General features: G+C 39.9%; 2 protein-coding genes and 1 pseudogene across 10 annotated transcripts in view; 2 read left to right on the top strand and 1 right to left on the bottom strand.

Annotated features, from left to right (window-relative positions):
* The window catches only part of BCAS3 (BCAS3 microtubule associated cell migration factor), a 657,493-nt gene that overhangs the window by 49,094 nt on the left and 585,556 nt on the right, over positions 1-22,843 (top strand). The window lies entirely within an intron of this gene.
* LOC128569647 (60S ribosomal protein L27a-like) lies at positions 5,264-5,782 on the top strand. The gene has a single exon (XM_053567933.1). The coding sequence runs from the start codon at positions 5,304-5,306 to the stop codon at positions 5,616-5,618; it is 315 nt and encodes a 104-aa protein (XP_053423908.1). The 5' UTR covers positions 5,264-5,303; the 3' UTR covers positions 5,619-5,782.
* LOC128570166 (protein BTG3-like) lies at positions 16,756-17,721 on the bottom strand (annotated as a pseudogene).

The following is a 22,843-nucleotide window of genomic DNA, read 5'->3' on the forward strand; positions in this document are numbered from 1 at the left end:
GAGCCCAAGAGTTGGAGGTTACTATGAGCTATGATGATGCCATGGCACTCTATCCATGGTGACAGCGTGAGACTCTGTTTTAAAAAAAAAAAGACTACTCTGTTTTATGGTGGGCGTATTTACTCATTTCTTATGGGTTGGCCTGTACTGTGCGAGAGTGTAGATACGTTTAACTTTAGTAGACAGTGCTGTAGTTTTCCAGCGTGGTTTTACCAACTTTGTACTCCCACCAGCATTGTATGAAAGTTCCATTTGTTGTGCATTCTCATCAGCGCTTGGTGTTGGCAGTCATTTTAATTTTAGTCATTCTGTGGGATATGTGTTGACATCTTATTGTAGAGTTTTCATAGTGCTTTTATTTTTCAATATTTTCAGACCCTTTTTAATAAAAGAATAAGAAATTTCTGTTACTCTTTAAATGCAGATTCACAGATTATGGGAGTTTCGTCCCATTCACTGTATTATTTTCTCAATCTTTATATCTAAGCATATTTTTCTGAATCATTTATAAGTTGGAAAAATCATGTCCTTTCCATAAATTACTTAGTATCATTCCCTAAGAATAGGCATATTATATAACCATAACACTATTATCAAAATTAGGATATTTAAATTTGATACAGTACTATCATGGAATTTATTGTTCATATTTAAATTTCATCTGTTGTCCCAGTAGTCTATTTTATTGCAATTGTTACTTTATTGTTACTCTGGGCTGCCTCAGCTTTCTGGGTAGCTGGGACTACAGGTACCCACCACAGCACCCTGGCTTTTTAGAGAAGGGATCTCACTCTAGCTCAGGCTTATCTAGCACTTTTGAGCTCAGGTGATCCCCTTTCCGCCTCCCAGAGTGCTTGGACTGTTTTTGTCCTTTTTCTTTTTTTTTTTTTTTTTTGAGACAGTCTTGCTCTGTTGCCCAGACTAGAGTACCCTGGCATCAGCCCTAGCCCACAGCAGCCTCAGATGTGTGGGTTCAAGTGATCCTCCTGCCTCAGCCTCCTGTGTAGCTGGGACTATGGGTGCCTGCCACGATGCCTGGCTAATTTTCTATTTTTAGTAGAGATGGGGTCTCACTGTTGCTCAGGCTGGTCTCAAACTCCTGAGCTCGAGTGATCCTCCCACCTTGAGAGTGTTAGGATTTCAGAGACACCAGATCCTGTCAGTTTCTTTTTTTTTTTTTTTTGTAGAGACAGAGTTTCACTGTACGGCCCTCTGGTAGAGTGCCCTGGCCTCACACGGCTCACAGCAACCTCTAACTCTTGGGCTTACGCGATTCTCTTGCCTCAGCCTCCCGAGTAGCTGGGACTACAGGCGTCCGCCACAACACCCGGCTATTTTTTTTTTTAATAATGCCTTTTGACAAAAGAAGCCTGGTTCAGATACTCAGTCTTCCACTCTGTTGTTAGTACTTTTTGTGTCTTTGTTTATTCTAAGGCCATGAAGATCCTCTTCTTTGTTCTTTTATAGGGGGTTGTTGTTTTTATCTTTAGGTTTAGGATCCATTTGAAATGAAAATTTTGTGCGTGTGGGGTATGAGATAGCATTCAAGGTTATTTCTTAATTATTTTATTATGTATTTATGTATTTTGAGACTCCCCTGGGTAAAATGCCATGGCCTTTTAACTCACAGCAACCTCCAGCTTTTGGGGTCAAAATATCCTCTTGCCTCAGTCTCCCCTGTAGCTGGGACTACAGGCGTGTGCCACCACACCCAGATAGTTTTCCTGTTTTTAGTAGAGACGAGGTCTCACTCTTGCTTAGGCTAGTCGCAAACTCCTGAGCTCATGTGATCACTTACCACTTATCCAAGGGTGCTGGGATTACAGGCATGAGCCACCGGGCCTGGCTGTGTCCTAGAGAAAATTCTGATAGAAACTATTGGCTTAAATATAGAGATAATTTAATAGGAAGAGTAACTATAGTTAGTTACTAAGAATATCAAGGATTTATTGTGTGTAAACACACAAGTACTTTAGTAAGAACTGGTTTTTTGTTTTTTTTTTGAGCCAGAGCCTTGCGTTGTTGCCCAGGCTAGAATGCTGTCGCATCTGTCAGCCTAGCTCACAGCAACCTCAAACTTCTGTGTTTAAGCAGTCCTCCTGCTTCAGCCTCCCAAGTACCTGGGACTACAGGTGCCCACCAGCACATCTGGTTAATTTTTCTATTTTTAGTAGAGATGGGGTCTTGCCCTGCTCTTCTCAAATTCCTGAGCTTCAAGAGATCTCCCTGCCTCTGCCCCCCAGAGTGCTAGGATTACAGGCATGAGCCATTGCACTAGCCCCTTATTTCCTGATTCCTTACAATGTAAATACTATGTAAATAGTTATACCGTATTTCTGGAATATCTTTGATTCATTCCATAGATGCAGAACTCATAGCTATGGAGGGTTGACTGTATTTTATTTTAATTCACAGTTTTGATTTTTGGCTTGATATTTTCATCTAAGTGTGCTAGGAATTTGAGATCCAAGATAAATTTCATAATTTCTTGCTTGTAGCTCTCAACCCATTTTATTTGCACTTTAGCCCTTCCTCGTAATATCTGTATTTGTATTAATTTATATTAATAGCACCATAAATTTTCCATTTAGCCATTAGCCACACAAGGTCTATGTCAAGTATTGGGAAACACAAAGGTAAACTAAGACCAGGGCACTCACTGCCTTTTGGAGATCATATTCTACTTGTATAAGATCTCACTAATATTTGGAGTCTGTGTTAATGGTCCCCAACTGTGAATATCTGATCCCCAAAGGGACTATTTAACTAATTTTTTTTTTTAACTGTCCTGATTTGGAGTTGCTATTGACATCTAGTGGATTGAAGCCAAAGATCCTGCTAAATAACCTGCAATGTATAGGACATACTCCCTGCACAAAGAATTATCTTGTCTCAAACAACAGTAGTGCTGAGGGTCTGTGTGATCAGTGTTAGGTTACAGGTATGCATCAAGTGTATTGGAACACAGAAAAATGATGAGCTATCTGGGGGAGTTTTAACACTTAAGCTGGTTAGTAAAATTGAATAGAATTAATATAAATAATAATATGGTTTGAATATTCAGAATGTAGCATACATTATTTTAGGCACATTGCATATGTTAATTTTCATCCTGTCAATTTTACTAGTTAGTGTTAGTCTCGCTTTATAGTTGAAAAATTGAGGCTCAGATTTAGCTAGGTCAAGTTCTTTATTTATTTTTTTTGTTTTTAGAGACAGAGTATCATTTTATTGCCCTTGGTAGAGTGCCATGGCATCATAGCTCACAGCAACCTCCAGCTCTTGGGCTTAGGGTATTCTCTTGCCTCAGCTTCCTGAGCAGCTGGGACTACAGGTGCCCAACACAACATCAACTATTTTTTTGTTGCAGTTTGGCCAGTTATGTTTTTGTTGCAGTTTGGCTGGGGTCGGGTTCGAACCTGCCACCCTGTATATGGGGCTAGTGTCCTACCCCCTGAGCACAGGTGCCACCCAAGTTATTTAATATTAATAGATTCCTTTTAATTTTCTTTCTTTCTTTATTTTTTGAGACAGTCTCACTATGTTGCCCTTGGTAGAGTGCAATGGCATCACAGCTCACAGCAACCTCAAACTCTTGGGCTAAAGTGATTCTCTTGCCTCAGCCTCCTGAGTAGCTGGGACTACAGGTGCCTGCTACAATGCCTGGCTTTTTTTTTTTTTTAAATGCCCAGCTATTTTTTTTGGTTGTTGTTGTTATAATTGTCATTGTTGTTTAGCAGGCCCGGGCCTGGTTCAAACCTACCAGCCCTGGTGCATGTGGCTGCTCCTTAACCGCTGAGCTATGGGCACCGAGCTGATAGATTCCTTTTTAAACATAGGCTTTGCTTTTTAGGGCAGTTTTAGGTTCATAGCAAAATTGAGTAGAGTTGGGGCCGGCGTGATGGCTTACACCTGTAATCCTAACATTCTGGGAGACTGAGGTGGGCAGATAGCTTGAGGTAACAAGTTCAATACCAGCCTGAGCTAAAGCAAGACCCCATTTCTGCTAAGTAGAAAAACTGAGGCAAGAGGATTGCTTGAGCCCAAGAGTTGGAGGTTGAGCTATGACGCCACGGCACTCTACCCAGGGCAACAGCTTGAGACTCTGTATCAAAAGAAAAAAAATTGGGGTGCCCATACTCAGTGGGTTGGGCTCTGGCCACATGCTTTGGGGCTGGTAGGTTTGAACCTGGTAAACAAAAAATAGCTGGGCATCAGCTATCAATGAGGCTGAGGCAAGAGAATCCAACTATGTAACATTTTGGAAATGTTAAAACAATGGACATAGTAAAAATATCAGTGGTAGCTAGGTTTATGGGGGAGAGAAGGATGAACAGCTAGAGAAGAGAGGATTTTTAAGGCAGTGAGACTATTCTGCATGATAGCACAATGGTGGATGTATATTATACTATTGGTCAAAACTCATAGAAACTATAATACCAAAATGGATCCTAATATAAATTTGGACTTTGGCTGACAATAATGTATCAATGTAGGTTCAAATTTATTATAACAATTTTACCACCCTGGGGCAGGATGTTGATAGTAGGGGAGGTTAGGCATGTTGTGTGGGCAGGAGGTACTCAATGTCAATTTTATTGATTGTCTACACACACACTTATTTGCTACTACAAAGAAGATACAACACATCAAAACTTCCTTTCATTGTAATTTTTCAAAACCAGAAACTCTAATCAATTATTAAACTCTAGCCAAACTGCCAAATGTTTCCTTCACATTCTTTTCCCACAAGTTACTTTGCTGCAAATTCTTTATCCAGCAGACTTCAGGCTTCTAAAACTCATGGAAATACTTGAGACCTATTGGTAATTCTTCAGGTCAAATCAAAAAGTAGAGCTAAAGTATACTGGTTATTTAAATACATGCAAACTACACTGATCCCTTCATCAGTTACTGGTATTGAAGTAATAAGGAAAAGATACAAGAAAAAAACCGTACAGAACTCATGATAGGTTATCAGAATTACTGGTATACAGCCTATGTCCTGTAGTAAGCTTTCTCAACTTGCTGAATAAAAGTACCAATAAAAACCAAAACTACAAGAATATTTTTGGTGAAATTGACACAGTGTCATCATTCCCTATTCTAGCATTTTCAGACGGATCCCAATTGTGAGACACACAGTAACTGCAGCGATATTTGAATGGCTTACTGTAGTCATTCTGAACTCCCTTAAGTCCAGGGTCTTTCTGTTGTCTTCCAAGTGGAGAAAACTTGTTGATTAAAATATATCTCAGAAAAAAAAAAAAAAAAGACCTTCCTCTTTCATCTCGGCCGCTGACATGCCATCCAGATTGAGGAAGACCCGGAAGCTTCGGGGCCACGTGAGCCACGGCCATGGCCGTATCGGCAAACACAGGAAGCACCCAGGAGGCCGAGGTAATGCTGGTGGCATGCATCATCACAGGATTAACTTCGACAAATATCACCCAGGTTACTTTGGGAAAGTTGGTATGAGGCATTACCACTTAAAGAGGAACCAGAGCTACTGCCCAACTGTCAACCTTGATAAATTGTGGACATTGGTCAGTGAGCAGACACGGGTAAATGCTGCCAAAAACAAGACAGGAGTTGCTCCTATCATTGATGTAGTATGATCGGGCTACTACAAAGTTCTGGGGAAGGGAAAACTCCCAAAGCAGCCAGTCATTGTGAAGGCCACATTCTTCAGCAGAAGAGCTGAAGAGAAGATTAAGGGTGTTGGAGGGGCTTGTGTCCTGGTGGCTTGAAGCCAAATGGAGGGGAGGTTCATTAAATGCTATTTCCTTGTGGGGGGGGGGGAAATATATATATATATATATATATATATCTCAGTCTTGCCAGCCTTTCTCTCTCTACAGATAACAGCGTCCGCACTCCTCCTTACAAGAGGCCAGCTATCATTAATATCCTGGAAGATGCTTTCACTATCCTGTTGCTGGGTAAAGCCCGAGTTGAGAGACAGTTTAGTTTACTAAGGTTCTTTATTAATGTTTCTGAGAAGTTGTGTGAGGACTCTGAAACATCTTGTGAATCTTCTTCAGTGACCATTTCTGAAGACTCTAGGGTCAAGGTTGGGTCAAGCGTTTGTCAGTTTTTTCTATTTTTAATAGAGATGGGGGGGTCTCACTTTTGCTTAGGATGGTCTGAAACTCATGAGCTCAAGCAATCCACCCGTATCCGCCTTCCAGAGTGCTAGGATTACAGGCATGAGCCATGGTCGCTGGCCTACTTTGTTTTCATTATTATGTTTTATTTCACTGTTTAAATATACCATGCTTTGTTCTTTTTCTTTCTTTTCTTTTCTTTTTTTTTTTTTGAGACAGAGTCTGACTTTATGGGCCTGGGTTGAATGCCGTGGTATCATAACTCCTAATAACTTTAAACTCTTGGGCTTGCGATCCTCTTGCCTCAGCTTTCCAAGTAGCTAAGACTGTAGGCCCTGCCACAATGCCTGGCTAATTTTTCTATTTTTATTTTTATTTTTCTTATTTTTATTTTTATTTTTTTTGAGACAGAGCCTCAAGATGTCACTCTGGGTAGAGTGCTGTGGCATCACAGCTCACAGCAACCTCCAACTCCTGGCTTAAGCGATTCTCTTGCTACCTACCCAGTAGCTGGGACTACAGGTGCCCGCTACAATGTCTGGCTATTTTTTGGTTGTACTTGTCATTGTTCTTTGGCAGGCCCGGGTTGGATTTGAACCCGCCGCTCTGGTGTATGTGGCTGGTGCCTTAGCCGCTTGAGTTACAGGCGCTGAGCCTATATTTATTTTTGAGACATAATCTCACACTGTCATCCTGGGTAGAGTGCTGTGGTGTCGTAGCTCACAGCAACCTTAAACTCTTGGGCTCAAGTGATCCTCAGCCCCCTCAGTAGCTGGGATGGGTATGTACCACTATGCTTAGCTAATTTTTCTGCTTTTAGTGGAGACAGGGTCTTGCTCTTGCTCAGGATGGTTTGAACTCTTGAGGTCAAGTAATCCCCCCTGTCCCCCTTGCCTCCCAACTGGCCTCTCACAGTGCTAGGATCACAAGCGTCTTACCTTACGAACAGACATGGTCTTACCTACCTTACTTTTACCTTCCCTTACCTTTCCTTTCCTTACCTTACTTTACCTTTGCCCACCTCACTCACCCCTTCCATCTCCTCCCCTCTTTCAGACAGATCTTTCTCTGTCACCTAGGCTAGATTTTTATAGCTCACCTTGTCTTCAAGCTCCTGGGCTCAAGCTATCCTCCTGCCCTGCCTCCTGAGAAGTTGGGACTATGGGCATGCACCACCACGCTTGGTTAATATATGTCTTTCTCTTTTTTATTTGTTTAATTAATTAATTAATTTTTTTTTTTTTTTTGTAGAGACAGAGTCTCACTTTATGGCCCTCGGTAGAGTGCTGTGGCCTCACACAGCTCACAGCAACCTCCAATTCCTGGGCTTAAGCGATTCTCTTGCCTCAGCCTCCTGAGTAGCTGGGACTACAGGTGCCCGCCACAACGCCCGGCTATTTTTTGGTTGCAATTTGGCCGGGGCCGGGTTTGAACCCGCCACCCTCGGTATATGGGGCCGGCGCCTTACCGACTGAGCCACAGGTGCCGCCCAATTAATTAATTTTTTTGAGACAGAGTTTCAGGTTGTCGCCCTGGGTAGACAGCAACCTCAGACTCTTGGGCGTAAGTGATTCTCTTGCCTCAGCCTCCCAAGTAGCTGGGACTACAGGCACCTGCCACAACGCCCTGCTAATTTTTTGGTTGTAGTTGTCATTGTTGTTTTGGTAGGTCTGGGCTGGATTTGAACCCGCCAGCTCTGGTGTATGTCGCTGGTGCCCTAGCCATTGAGCTGCAGGCGCCGAGCCCTCTTTTTTATTTTTTGACACAATGCTTCCTTCATATAATTTTTATATTTTTCGTAGAGGTAGCATCTTGCTCCTTTCTCAGGCTAGTCTTGAACTCCTGGCCTTGAGCAATCCTCCTGCCTTGGCCTCCTAAAGTGATAGGATTATAAGCATGAGCCACCTGTCCCAGCTAATTATTTTTATTTTGATGGGTTTTGTGATTCTGGCTTTTGATTATTGTGGATAAAGCTTCTGTGAACATTCTTGTACACATCCAAACTCAAAAAATGTACTTAGGAGTGGAATTGCTCAATTGAAGGGTAGGTGGCATGTATTTAATTTTATTAGAATTTGGCTAAGGGTTTTTAAAGAGGCTGGACCACTATACATTTCCATATGTAATATCTGAGAGTTATAGTTGTTTCACTTACCACTACCATTGGTGTTTTCAGTAACTTAAAAACCATCATTTTTACAAATTAGTAGGGTACTGTGTACCCATTTTGCAGAAAAAATTTAGGTTTCTATTTAATATAATCTATTTTTTAATATAATAAATATGATATAATTTCTCCTCGGGTTAGGTAGACTATTTCAAATCTATCTACTTCAGTGTATTATATCAAGATAGACTTGTAATACCAATAAAATATAAAAAAGTTTTTTGAAAGTGGATGAGGCTATAAACTCCAAATTGGCTTATCTGTTGTACCGTTTTCTCTCTTCATTTTTCAATTGGGCACCTATTCAGAATGTAATAAAATAATGAATTGAAAGGAATCTAGTTTGTATGTCAGAGTGATTATGAAGTGTTTATGACAGCTGCTAGGCTGACACTCTCTGTAATGGTGTTACATTGACTTCTGAACACCTTCCAGTCTGCCTCCAGGCGTGTGTGTCAGTGGAGTCTGAGTGGTTTTATATTAATATCTACCCTGAGAAAGATCTTTTGACTATAGAAGTGTTAGTTGCAATTGGAAGATACCATTAGAGCAGCTTCAAAGGACTGGAATGGTATTTGGATTGGTGGATGCTGAAGTAATGGCTGGGGTTTTGAAGTGTAATGTCTAAATCAGTGTTGCATAACTGAAGGAATGTGTGAGTTCAAACTGGTTTTCTTTGATCTTCCTTTAGAAAATCGGGCTGAAGGGGAAAGGTTAAAGTTGCCTTAAAATAATTTTTTCTATGTGTGCAAAAATCTGGGAGTTTGAAAATATGATTACAAGTTTCACTCATTATTTATGTTCTGTGGTTTCCACATTGTTCTTGAAACTCACTTCCTGCTCAAGTTTTGTATTTTGAATTTAGCGTCAAGACCAAAATGCAGACTGGGTTGCTGTGTCCTTTATGTGGTCAGCAAATATCTGTTCTATAAGTTGTTAGTCCTTACAAATATGCATTTTAGGTGGTTTTGTGGTTTGCTTTTTTTTTTTCTTGATGATATGTATTAGCAGGTTTCAGAGATACTGACACTCTGACATTAACTGAATCATGTGTGGTTAGGCAGACAAAAATATAACAAAAACTTGTTCCCCTCTTCCCCTTAATTTTAGGTGTTTCTAAAAGGATTGCTCTTCACTATTAGGAAAACTTGCCTTTCAAAAACTGTGCTAGCTTAAGTTTTTGAAATTGTTAAGGCAGGGCTGTAATACACAACATAATACAATGGCAGCAACTTGTTAGATAATAAAAGGCCAGAGTTTAAGGCCTTCCCAGCACTGTGTGAGGCTAAAGTGGGAGAATCGCTTGAGTTCAGGAGTTGGACACTTGTCTAAGCAAGAGTGAGACCCTGACACACAAAAAAATGAAAAACCCAGCTGGGTTCCTCAAATGCCTGTAATCCCAGCGGCTTCCGGAGACTGAGGCAGCTGGGCTAGTCTGAGGTTGCAGTGAGCTATGACAGGACACAGGGTGGGATTCTGTCTGAACAACAACAAAAGAATCTCCTAATCTCCTGTTAATACATCATTTATAAGAGTGTGTTAATAGGAATTTTGGATGCTTCTTTGGGCTGGTCAATTTTGGCAGTCTCTTCCTTTGTTTCCTTGTTTATAAAATGATAACACATTATCAAATTGGCTTATAGGGTGACTGTAGGGATTGACTGTCAGAGAGGTTCTCACTCTTTTGTCCAGACTGGAGTGCAGCGGCGCAATGATAGCTCTCTGCAGCCTTGGACTCCTGGCTTCAAGTAATCCTCCCACCTCAGCCTCCCTGAGTAGCTAGGACTATAGGCATGAGCCATCATGCTCAGTTAAATTTTTTTGTTTTAAATTTTTTGTAGAGATGGGGTTGCTATGTTGTCTAGCCTCACGTGATCTATCTGGTGTCACATTCAAAAGATTTGGGACTACAGGTGTGAGCCACTGTGCTCAGCCTGTCAGCTTTTAATAGAGCTTGCTTTGTAGTTATAACAGCCATCCATGTAGCTAGGTGAAGTCTTTTTGTTGCTTTTTTTTCTCCATATGACGTGATACCTGCCACCTTATGGCCTCTTCACATTCTCCTTAATATTTCTGCTGTTTCTCCCTAATGAAAAATAATTATTACTCTTTAAGTTTAAAAAACTGTAATAAAGCAATCTTCTTTTTAAGGAATTAATTATATTCAATTTTGGTACTGTGATTTGTACATGTGAAAGAAATAGCAACTGGTATATTTAAGTGAGTTAAGAGAGGTCTTTTTGTTGCTTTAGAAACTGAATTCTTTAGTGTAAGACAAGGCCCTTAAAAAAGAAGTACATATTCTATTAGATTTATACCTATATATTTCATTTTTGGGGTTGCTAAGGTATGTGGTAATGATTTTTTGTTGTTGTTGTTTTTGCCCCAGCTAGAGTGCGGTGGAGTCGTCATAGCTCACTGTAAAAACTCTGGGCCCAAGAGATCCTCCTCCCTCAGCCTCCCTAGTAATTGGGATCATAGGTGCTTGCCACCACGCATGGCTAATTTTTCTTTTTCTTTTCTTTTTTTTTAATTTTCTAAAACCATTTTATTGAAATATGACTAATTTTTCTATTTTTAGTAGAGATGAGGTCTTTTTCTTGCTCAGGCTGATCTTGAACTTCTGAGGTCAAGCAATTCTCCCCCCTTGGTCTCTCAGAATGCTAGGATTATAGGTGTGAGTCACCATGTCTAGCCCATGGTAATTTATTTTTAATTTCAAATTCCACTTATCCATTGATGGTATGTAGGAAAGTGATTGCCTTTTGCATATTAACCTTTTCTCCTGTAATCTTCTTATAATATAATTGTTAGTAGTACCAGAAGTTGTTTTTTTTTTGGTTCTTTGGGATTTTATACATAGATGATCATGACCTTTATGAACAGTTTTCTTTCTTTCTTCCTAATCAATATACCTTTTATTACTTTTCTTGTCATATTATCTTATTATCTTTTTTTTTTTTTTTTGGCTGGGGCAGGGTTTGAACCCGCCACCTCTGGCATATGGGGCTGGTGCCCTACTGCTTTGAGCCACGGGTGCCACCCTTATCTTATTATCTTAGCTGGGATGATATTAAAAAGCAGTAGTGAGAGGGCACATCCTTGCCTTGTTCCTGATCTTGGTGGGAAAGCTTTGAGTTTCTTTCTTTTTTATTTTTTGAGATGGAGTCTCAAGCTGTTGCTCTGGGTAGAATGCTATGGCATCACAGCTAGCAACAACTTTAGACTCTTGGGCTTAAGTGATTTTCTTGCCTCAGCCTCCCAAGTAGCTGGGACTACAGGTGCCTGCCACAACACTGGGCTATTTTTTGGTTGTAGTTGTCATTGTTGTTTGGCAGGCCTGGGCTGGATTCGAGCCTGTCAGCTCCAGTGTATGTGGCTGGAACCCTAGCAGCTTGAGCTATAGGCACCGAGCCAAGCTTTGAGTTTCTCTTCATTAAGTATGATGTTAGCTGCAGGTTTTTGTAGTTTTTTTTTCTTTTTTTTTTTCCCCTCAAGACAATCTTACTCTGCCGCCCTGGCTAGAGTGCAGAGTCATCATCATAGCTCACTGCAACCTCAAACTCCTGGTCTCAAGCAATTCTCCTGGCCTTGGCGTCCCACATAACTGAGACTACAGTCATGTGCTGCCCCGTCTGTGTAATTTTTTCTATTTTTAGGGGAGATGAGGGTCTTGCTCTTGCTCAGTCAGTCTCAAACTCCTCACCTCAAGTTATCATCTTGCCTTGGCCTCCCAGACTGCTAGGATTACAGGCTTCAGCCATCAGGCCCGGCCTATGGATGTTTTTTAATCAAGTTAAGGAAGTTCTCTATTCCTAATTTCTGAGGTTTCTTTTTTTTCTTTTTCCCCTGAATGGGTGTTGGATTTTGCCATATGCTTTTTTCGCATCTATTATTTGACCATGCAATTTTCCCTCTTCAGCCTGTTGTGATGGCTTATATTAGTCATTTTTTGAGTGTTGAACAGCTATGCATACCTCGCATAAATCCCACGTGATTGTAGTGTATAATACTTACTGTACATTGTTGGGTTTAATATATTTTGCTGGAGATTTTTGCATCATATTTATGATGGATATTGGTCCGTAGTTTTCTAATAATGTCATCTTTGTGGTTTTGGAATTAGGGTAATGTTGCCTCATAGAATGAGTTAGGAAGCATTTTCTCTACTATGTTCTAGAAGAGATTGTAGAGAATTGCTATTATTTCTTCCTTAAATGTTTGGTAAAATTCACAGGTGAATTCTTGGGAGCCCTATGCTTTCTGTTTAGAAGGTTATTGCTGAATGAATTTCTTTAATAAATGTAGGCCTATTTAGATTTTTTTTTTTTTTTTTTGGAGAAACAGGGTCTTATTATGTTGGCCTCAGTAGAGGTGACACAGCTCACAGCAACCTCAAACTCCTCAAACTTAAGTGATTCTCTTGCCTCAGCCTCCCTAGTAGCTGGGACTACAGGTGCCCGCCACAACGTCTGGGTATTTTTTTGTTGCAGTTGTCATTGTTGTTCAGCTAGCCCAGGCTGGGTGCAAACCTGCCAGCCTCGGTGTATGTGGCTGGCACCATAACCACTGTGCTATGGGCTCTGAGTCTAGATTGTGTATTTCTTGTAGGTGAGTTTTGGCACATTGTGACTTCTTTTTATTGTGGTTATCATATTTGTGCACATGGAGTCTTTGATAATGTTCCTTTAATGCCAATGGGATCTGTTGTGATCTCCCTCTTTCGTTTCTGATATTAGTTAATTTGTGTCTTCTTTCTTTTTTAGTTAGCTTAGCTGGAATCTTAATGATTTTATTGATCTTTTAAAAACCACCTTTGGTTTTATTGATTTTCATTTTTGATTTCTTATTTTTAATTTCATTGATTTTTGCTCTAATTTATATTACTTATTTCTTCTGCCTACTTTGGATTCAATTTGCTCTTCTTTTTCTAATTTCCTGGCACTTTTTTTTTTTTTTTTTCGGTGGTTTTTGGCCGGGGCTAGGTTTGAACCTGCCACCTCTGGCATATGGGACTGGCGCCCTACTCCTTGAGCCACAGGCACTGCCCTTTTTCTAATTTCCTAAGATAGAAGGTGAGACTTGATTTTTGTTCTTCCTTCTTTTCTAGTATATTCAGTCAATTCTATAGATTTCCTTCAACCGGTGCTTTTATGGTATCCCGTGAATTTTTTTTTTTTTTTAAGACAGTCTCACTTTTTGTCACCCTCAGTAGAATGCTATGGCATCATAGCTCACAGCAACCTCAAACTCTTGAGCTCAAGGGATTGTCTACCTTTTTTTTGAGACAGAGTCTTACTTTGTTACCCTTGATAGAGTGCTGTGGCATCATAGCTCACAGCAACTTCAAACTCTTAAGCTTGAGCAGTTCTCTTGCCTTAGCCTCCCAAGTAGCTGGGACTACAGGTGCCCGCCACAATGCCCTGCTATTTTTAGAGATGGGGTCTTGTTCTTGCTCAGGCTGGTCAGCTGTGAGCTCAGGGCAATTCACCTGTCTTGGCCTCCCAGAATGCTAGGATTACAGGCTTGAGCCACTGCGCCCGGATTGGCTACTTTTTTTTTTTAGAGATTGTTTTTTGCTTTTGCCCAAGCTGGTCTCAAACTCCTGAGCTCAGGCAATGCACCTGACTTAACCTTCTAGAATGCTAGAATTACAGGCGTGAACCACCACACCGGGCCCTGCATTCCATGAATTTGATACTTTTTTTTTTTTTTTTGGAGACTGTCTTCTTCTGTTACCCTGGCTAGAGTGCAGTAGTGTGCTTATAGCTCACTGCAGCCTCAAAGTCCTAGGCTCTAGCTATCCTTCTGCCTCAGTCTCCAAAGTAACTGGGACTACAGGGGTGTCACTACTACGTGTGGCTCATTTTTCTATTTTTTGTAAAGATGAGGATCTGGCTCTTGCTCAGGCTAGTCTCAAACTCTTGACCTCAAGTGATCTTCCCAGCTCAGCATCCCAGAGTGCTATGAATACAGGGATGAGCCACTGTGCCTCACCAATAAGTTGTATTTTCTTTTCTTTTTTTTTGAGACAGAGTCTCACTATGCCGCCCTGGGTTAGAGTGCTGTGTTGTAACAGCTCACAGAAATCTCAAACTCTTGGGCTTAAGTGATTCTTTTGCCTCAGCCTCCCAAGTAGCTGGGACTACAGGCATCTGCCACAATGCCCAGCTATTTTTTGATTACAGTTGTCATTGTTGTTCAGCAGACCCATGCCTGGCTCTATCCTGCCAGCTTCAGTGTATGTGGCCGGAGCCCCAACTCACTGAGCTACAGGCACTGAACCAAATAAGTTGTATTTTCATTTTCATTTAGGTCAAAATATTTTTAAATTTCTCTGGAGCTTTCTCTTTTGACCCTTATATTTTTTAGAATTGTATTGTTTAATCTCCAGGTACTTTTTATATTTTCTACATATCTTGCTATTATTAATTTTTAGTTGAGTTTTACTGAGTTCTGAGAGCAGACATTGTATGATTTCTGTTCTTTCAAATTTGTTATGGTTTGTTTTATGGTGACCCATCTTAATGCTCCATGTGATCCTGAAGAATGTGTATTTTGCTATTGTTGGAAGTAGTCTATAGATGTCAGTTGTATTCGGTTGATTGATGGTGCTATTGAATTCAACTATGTCCTTCTATGATTTCTGCCTGCTAGATCTGTTCCTTTCTTTCTTTCTTTTTTTTTAATACACAGTTTCACTTCATCACCCTGGTAGAGTGCCGTGGCATCATAGCTTAAAGCAACCTCAAACTCTTGGGTTCAAGTGATCCTCTTGCCTCAGCCTCCCAAGTATCTGGGACTACAGGCACCTGTCATGATGTGCATATATTTTTAGAGATGGGGGTCTCACTTTGGCTCAGTTAAGCTTGTTTCAAACTCCTAAACTCAAGCAATTGACCTCCCAGAATGCCAGGCTTACAGGCATGAGCCACCATGCCTGGCCCAATCTGTTTATTTCTGATGGAAGAGTGTTAAAGTCTCCAGCTCTATTGGTGGATTCATCTATTTCTTGCAGTTCTGTCAGATGTATTTTGTTCCTCTCATGTTAGACACACATACATTTTTGTTATGGCTTCTTGGAGTATTGACTCCTTTATACAGTACCCATTTTATCTCTGATAACTTTTCTTTGCCCTGAAATCTGCTGACATTGATATAGCTACTCTCACTTTTTCTCTTTCCTTTTTTTAATCTCTATGTCTTTATCTTTAAAATGGGTTTCTTGTAGGCAACAGATAATTGGGTTTTATATTTTAATCCATGTTCAATATCTCTGTTTTTTTTTTTTTTTTTGCAGTTTTTGGCCAGGGCTGGGTTTAAACCCACACCTCCAGCATATGGGGCTGGTGTCCTACTCTGTTGAGCCACAGGTGCCACCCAATATCTCTGTTTTTTAATTGTTATATTCAGACTATTGATGTTTATGATGATTATTGGTATAGATGGATTAATATCTAGCATACTTGTTACTATTTCATATTTGTTGTCCTTTTTTTTATTCCTGATTTTGTCTCTTATACTTTCCCTGCCTTTTGTAGTTAATTAAACATTTTTATATAGTGCTATATTCTTTTCTTAGCATATTAATTATACTACTTTTAAAATTTCTGTTAGTGGCTGACTTAGAGTTTTCTGTGTACATTTACAACTAATCCAAGTTCACATTTTTTTTTCCAAGTTCACTTTTAAATAACACTATATTGTTTCTTGGGTAGTGTAATACCTAATATTAACAAAATATTCCTAATTCCTCCCTCTTATTTTTTATAACATTGTTGTCATTTATTTCACTTATACATAAGCATACATAAACACATATATATGCATATATCAGTATATATGCATATATAAAAATATAACAAAATAATATTGTTGCTATTATGATGAACAAACTCTTATCTGTTAAGACAATTTAGCATAAGAAAAATAAAAGTTATTTTACCTTCACTTATTCCTGTCTCTGATGTTTTCATTCCTTTATGTATATGAATTTCTAACCTTTATTGTTTTATTTCCCTGCAGAACTTCTTTTAACATTCCTTTTTTTCATACCTCAAACTACTTTTTATGTGCAACTACATGATTTCACACAATTTTTCTAAAAAATGACATAAAATAGATTTCCTTGTATATACGTGACTTACATACACTCTATAAAGTAAATGCTAAAAGGTGCTACGACACATCATCCACTCCTACAGTGTTCTTGTATCCAACAGAGTTGATGCACAATAAATAAATACTCAAGTCCAATATTAAAAGTCGGGCACCTAACTTTAATAAAGCTTCCCAAACTATATCAATATATCTAAAGTGCGTATTTTTTTTTAAGAAAGATTATTCTCAATAAGTTCTATAAAAATAAGTTTGATGGTTTGGTCCATCTAACTTCACTGCTATTAGAATGAACTTTTAACTTTCACTCTGTGTGAAGGTTTATTGTACCTTTCAACACGATACCAACAAAATCAAAAGAAGCTAGTGAGGTGCTGACATGTGAGGATAAATCAGTGATTCCCTTCATATTGCATTCCAGGAGGAGGTATACCCATGTCACTGGAATTGGGCAATATGGTTTATTCTCCCTTCCCTGATTTGGATAACCAGATGCAACAGGAGGAGGGTAGTGGCACTGATGGCCATTCCCTCAGTACACATTCCTGTTTTGTTTTTTTTTTCTGGGCAATGGATGCCACATTGGAAGAGGGGGGGAATATCTCTTCAGAAATCTGGTACATAGGGCTTGGTGTTGCAGTCCCTGAATTGGGTTTCACTTCCACTTCCTTACTTGTTTCTTCATCTGATCAGAGGTAACTTTATCAAGGGCCCTGGTAGCTTTCTTGGAGATCTCATCCTTGTTTTTATCCTCATTTTCAAAACTGGCAACAACAAATGCATTGTTTTTCTCTCTATATGGAAGCACACCTCACATGGGTCTACCTACAGAGTCAGCTCCTTCGCAAGCCCAGGTCGCTGTATAAGATGAGCTCTTCTGACAAGCTTTCAGGACATCAGAATCAACTCTCTGAAACTTACTGACACGACTGCATCTGTAAGCCTGTCCTTTTGATGGCTTTCCGGATACCAGTGATATTTATATTTTTCTTGAAGTATTAGAGTCAATTTCTCAGCAAACCTCTTAACTGCCTCTTTTTTAAACTTAACATGTTTTTGAACTAGCCTTGTGAAAAAGAAGACAACAGCAGCAATTTCGTTCTTCGTTTTTCTCACTGCTGCCGCTGCTCTGGGATCACAGATTCAAGGTCCAGACCGTGCCTTACCCGGGACCAATGGCACCACCTCAGCCGACCGCGCTCTGCTACTGGGAGCACAACTCGCCTCGTCCAGCGCATGCGCCTCCCGCACCATCCGACGGCCGGGCGCGCGGGGAGAGGACTGGCGGGCGCGCGGGTGGGCGGCCGAGCACGCGCCTCTTTTAAACATTTCTTGCAAGGCCGCTGAACTGGCAATAAATTCCCTCAATTTCTGTTTGAGAAAGTCTTTAATTTTGTCCTTAAAAATTACTTTGGAAGGGTAATTTTGCAGGACATAGAATTATATAGGTTACTTCATTTTTTAGATTTTATTTCGCTATCTTCTTCCTTGTGTCATTTCTAACGACAAGGCAATGTGAGTCTTATCCTTGCCCCTGTATAAATAGGTGTTTTTCCCCTCTGGCTGCTTTCTTTTTCTCCTTTATTACCACCTTCCTTTCCCCTTCCCTTCCTTCTTCCTTCCTTTTTTTCCTTCCTTTCTTTATTATTTTCTTCTCTTAACTTTTCTTCCATGCTTTTTTTCCTTTTCTTTCTTTCTTTTTTTTGAGACAGAGTCTCACTTTGTCACCTTTGGTAGAGTGCTGTGGTGTTATAACTCGCAGCAACCTCAAACTTTTGAGCTCAAGTGATCCTCTTGCCTCAGCCTCCCCCGCAGCTGGGACTACAGGCACCCGCCACAATGCCTGGCTGTTTTTAGAGATGGTGGGGGCGGGGGCATCTCACTCTTGCTCAGGCTGGTTGTGAACTTGTGAGCTCAGGCAATCCACCCACCTTGGCCTCTCAGAGTGCTACGATTACAGGCATGAGCCACTGTGCTGGGCCCCACTTTCTTCCTTTTTTTCCCTTGCAATGGCCTTATCAAAACTGACTGTGACCTCGAAGTGATTCCTGCCCTCAAGTGATCCTCCTGCCTCAGCTTTCTGAGTAGCTGGGACTACAGGCATAAGCAACCATAGCTGGCTAATTAAAAACTTTTTTTTTTTTTTTGTAGAGACAGAGTCTCACTTTATGGCCCTCGGTAGAGTGCCATGGCATCACACAGCTCACAGCAACCTCCAGCTCCTGGGCTTAAGTGATTCTCTTGCCTCAGCCTCCCCAGTAGCTAGGACTACAGGCGCCCACCACAGCGCCCGACTATTTTTTGGTTGCAGTTCAGTCGGCATTTTTTTTTGTAAAGACTGGGTCTTACTTTGTTGCCATGCTGGGTTTGAACTGCTGGCCTCAAGAGATCCTCAAGAACACGTTGGCCTCCCGAAGTGCTAGGATTACTGGCAGGAGGCACTGTATCCAGCTTCAAGATTTTTTTCTTTACCTTTGATTTTATTAAGTTTGAAAATGATATACGTTGGTGTAGGTTTTCTTTGGGCCATCTTATGCTCTTGTCTGAACTTATTGTATCTATGGTTCTGATACTTGCTCAGTTTCTTCAAATTTTGTTTTCTTCTTGACTTTTAGTATGCTTTCTAATTTTTTGTTAAAAGGAGGGATGTATGGTAAAAGGGCCTTTAGTGATATAATTATGGATTGGGAGGGAAGCATTCTGTAGTCTTAATGATTAAGTCTCAGTCTTTTCAAGTGCATCCTCGGTTTTTGTTATTTTTTTTTTAACTTTCTTAGATGAGACAAGAAGGGTAGAGGGGACTGGAGTATTTACTTAGGGTTAGGCTCTCCAGTGATCTTCAACCAGTGTGCCGTGAGAGGTTCTTAGGTGTGCTGTAAAAAATTTTAAAGACCATTAATTGTTTTCAAAAGCTGTTCAAAGCCCTGTAAGTATATTCTTTTTTTTTGGATCAACTTAATTTAAGTGCAGAAGTTTAAATATAGGCTCAAGTTTATTGTGAGATAAAAAAGGTTGAAAATAATTGCTCTAATAGAACTGTAGCAGGATAGACTCTGGGGAAATAGCTTCTGAGGACAAGCCTTGTGAGAATGCTCTGACATGTTTCATAATAGTTCCATTTTTCATACCCACTGCCGGAAGCTCCAGGGGATTTTTAATTTTTCTTCAGTATTTACTGTTGGGACTTGGGTAGAGCTTCTGAAGATAAAACACACAGATGTGAGGGCTTCCCCAGGACTGCGTCACCCTGGAGTTTTTACCTCTCAGGCTTGTCCACATTGAACCTTTAGTAAGTTGAATCATAGTTTAGGTGTTCCTACTCTGGTACTGGTTCCTGTAGAGCATTGTTTTTCAACCTTTTTTAAATCTCACTCACACTTGAATCTATAGTTAAATTTCTGCAGCACACTTAAATTATGTTGATCAAAAAAAAAGAGTGAGAAAAAATTATACATTTACTGTGCTTTCAACTTCTTTCAAAAATAATTAATGGTCTTTAAAAATTTTCATAACACACCTAAGATCCTCTCGTAGCAGACTGGTTGAAAATCACTGCTATAGAGGTTTTGCTTGTGAATTTCTGTTCTGATAAATTGTGATTCTATGTATTTGCCTATCTGTCTCTTCAGTTTTAAAAATTATTTTATAAGGCCATCTCAGCTTCAGAAGGCTCTCTCATTTTTGAGGCTGTGGCTTTCCCTGTGACCTCATTTCATTGATGGATAAAAGAAAAGTTGTTGATTTTTTAGTTTTTCAGCTTTTTACTTGTGGTTAGGAAAGAAGGACGACTTCTAAGCTCCTAATATGCCAGACTGGAAACTGGAAATCTAAATTTTTACAAATCAATATTTTTCTGCTTAAAGTGATACTGTGTTGCTACAACTCTACTGTCATACCTTGCTTAGTACAGAGGTTCTCAACCTGTTGGTCGTGACCCACTGGAACTATATTAAAGGGCCATGGCATTAGGAAGGTTGAGAACCACTGCCTTAGTACAAGAGAAGGGCTGATTATTCTTGAGTTTGAATTTAGATACGAATGTGTTTAGGTACCAAAAAACCTGTACCTTTTTCCAAAGCTGCTGAACTGAATCTGTTCCATATTCTGTAATATCACGGCTATCTATGGAGATGAAGGGATTTTCTTTTTTTTTTTTTTTTTTTTTTTTTTTTTTTTTATTGTTGGGGATTCATTGAGGGTACAAAAAGCCAGGTTACACTGATTGCAATCGTTAGGTAAAGTCCCTCTTGCAATCATGTCTTGCCCCCATAAAGTGTGACACACACCAAGGCCCCACCCACCTCCCTCCTTCCCTCTTTCTGTTTCCCCCCCATAACCATAATTGTCATTAATTGTCCTCATATCAAAATTGAGTACATAGGATTCATGCTTCTCCATTCTTGTGATGCTTTACTAAGAATAATATCTTCCACGTCCATCCAGGTTAATACGAAGGATGTAAAGTCTCCATTTTTTTTAATGGCTGAATAGTATTCCATGGTATACATATACCACAGCTTGTTAATCCATTCCTGGGTTGGTGGGCATTTAGGCTGTTTCCACATTTTGGCGACTGTAAATTGAGCTGCAATAAACAGTCTAGTACAAGTGTCCTTAAGATAAAAGGATTTCTTTCCTTCTGGGTAGATGCCCAGTAATGGGATTGCAGGATCAAATGGGAGGTCTAGCTTGAGTGCTTTGAGGTTTCTCCATACTTCCTTCCAGAAAGGTTGTACTAGTTTGCAGTCCCACCAGCAGTGTAAAAGTGTTCCCTTCTCTCCACATCCACGCCAGCATCTGCAGTTTTGAGATTTTGTGATGTGGGACATTCTCACTGGGGTTAGATGATATCTCAGGGTTGTTTTGATTTGCATTTCTCTAATATATAGAGATGATGAACATTTTTTCATGTGTTTGTTAGCCATTCGTCTGTCCTCTTTAGAGAAAGTTCTATTCATGTCTCTTGCCCATTGATATAAGGGATTGTTGGCTTTTTTCATGTGGATTAATTTGAGTTCTCTATAGATCCTAGTTATCAAGCTTTTGTCTGATTGAAAATATGCAAATATCCTTTCCCATTGTGTAGGTTGTCTCTTTGCTTTGGTTATTGTCTCCTTAGCTGTACAGAAGCTTTTCAGTTTAATGAAGTCCCATTTGTTTATTTTTGTTGTTGTTGCAATTGCCATAGCAGTCTTCTTCATGAAGTCTTTCCCCAGGCCAATATCTTCCAGTGTTTTTCCTATGCTTTCTTGGAGGGTTTTTATTGTTTCATGCCTTAAGTTTAAGTCCTTTATCCATCTTGAATCAATTTTTGTGAGTGGGGAAAGGTGTGGGTCCAGTTTCAGTCTTTTACATGTAGACATCCAGTTCTCCCAACACCATTTATTGAATAGGGAGTCTTTCCCCCAGGGTATGTTCTTGTTTGGTTTATCAAAGATTAGGTGGTTGTAAGATGTTAGTTTCATTTCTTGGTTTTCCATTCGATTCCAAGTGTCTATGTCTCTGTTTTTGTGCCAGTACCATGCTGTCTTGACCACTATGGCTTTGTAGTACAGACTAAAATCTGGTATGCTGATGCCCCCAGCTTTATTTTTATTACTAAGAACTGCCTTAGCTATACGGGGTTTTTTCCAGTTCCATACAAAACGCAGAATCATTTTTTCCAAATCTTGAAAGTATGATGTTGGTATTTTGATAGGAATGGCATTGAATAGGTAGATTGCTTTGGGAAGTATGGACATTTTAACAATGTTGATTCTTCCCATCCATGAGCATGGTATGTTCTTCCATTTGTTAATATCCTCTGCTATTTCCTTTCTGAGGATTTCATAGTTTTCTTTATACAGGTCCTTCACCTCCTTCGTTAGGTATATTCCTAGGTATCTGATTTTCTTTGAGACTATGGTGAAGGGAGTTGTGTCCTTAATTAGCTTCTCATCTTGACTGTTATTGGTGTACACAAAGGCTACTGACTTGTGGACATTGATTTTATATCCTGAAACATTACTGTATTTTTTGATGACTTCTAGGAGTCTTGTGGTTGAGTCTTTGGGGTTCTCTAAGTATAAGATCATGTCGTCAGCAAAGAGGGAGAGTTTGACCTCCTCTGCTCCCATTTGGATTCCCTTTATTTCCTTGTCTTGCCTAATTGTATTGGCTAGAACTTCCAGCACTATGTTGAATAGTAAAGGTGACAGAGGACAACCTTGTCTGGTTCCAGTTCTAAGAGGAAAAGCTTTCAGTTTTACTCCATTCAGTAAAATATTGGCTGTGGGTTTGTCATAGATAGCTTCAATCAGTTTTAGAAATGTGCCACCTATGCCTATACTCTTCAGAGTTCTAATTAGAAAAGGATGCTGGATTTTATCAAATGCTTTTTCTGCATCTATTGAGAGGATCATGTGATCTTTATTTTCGCCTCTGTTAATATGGTGGATAACGTTTATAGACT

This window comes from Nycticebus coucang, chromosome 18 (assembly GCF_027406575.1).
Source record: "Nycticebus coucang isolate mNycCou1 chromosome 18, mNycCou1.pri, whole genome shotgun sequence".
Taxonomy (NCBI): domain Eukaryota; kingdom Metazoa; phylum Chordata; class Mammalia; order Primates; family Lorisidae; genus Nycticebus; species Nycticebus coucang.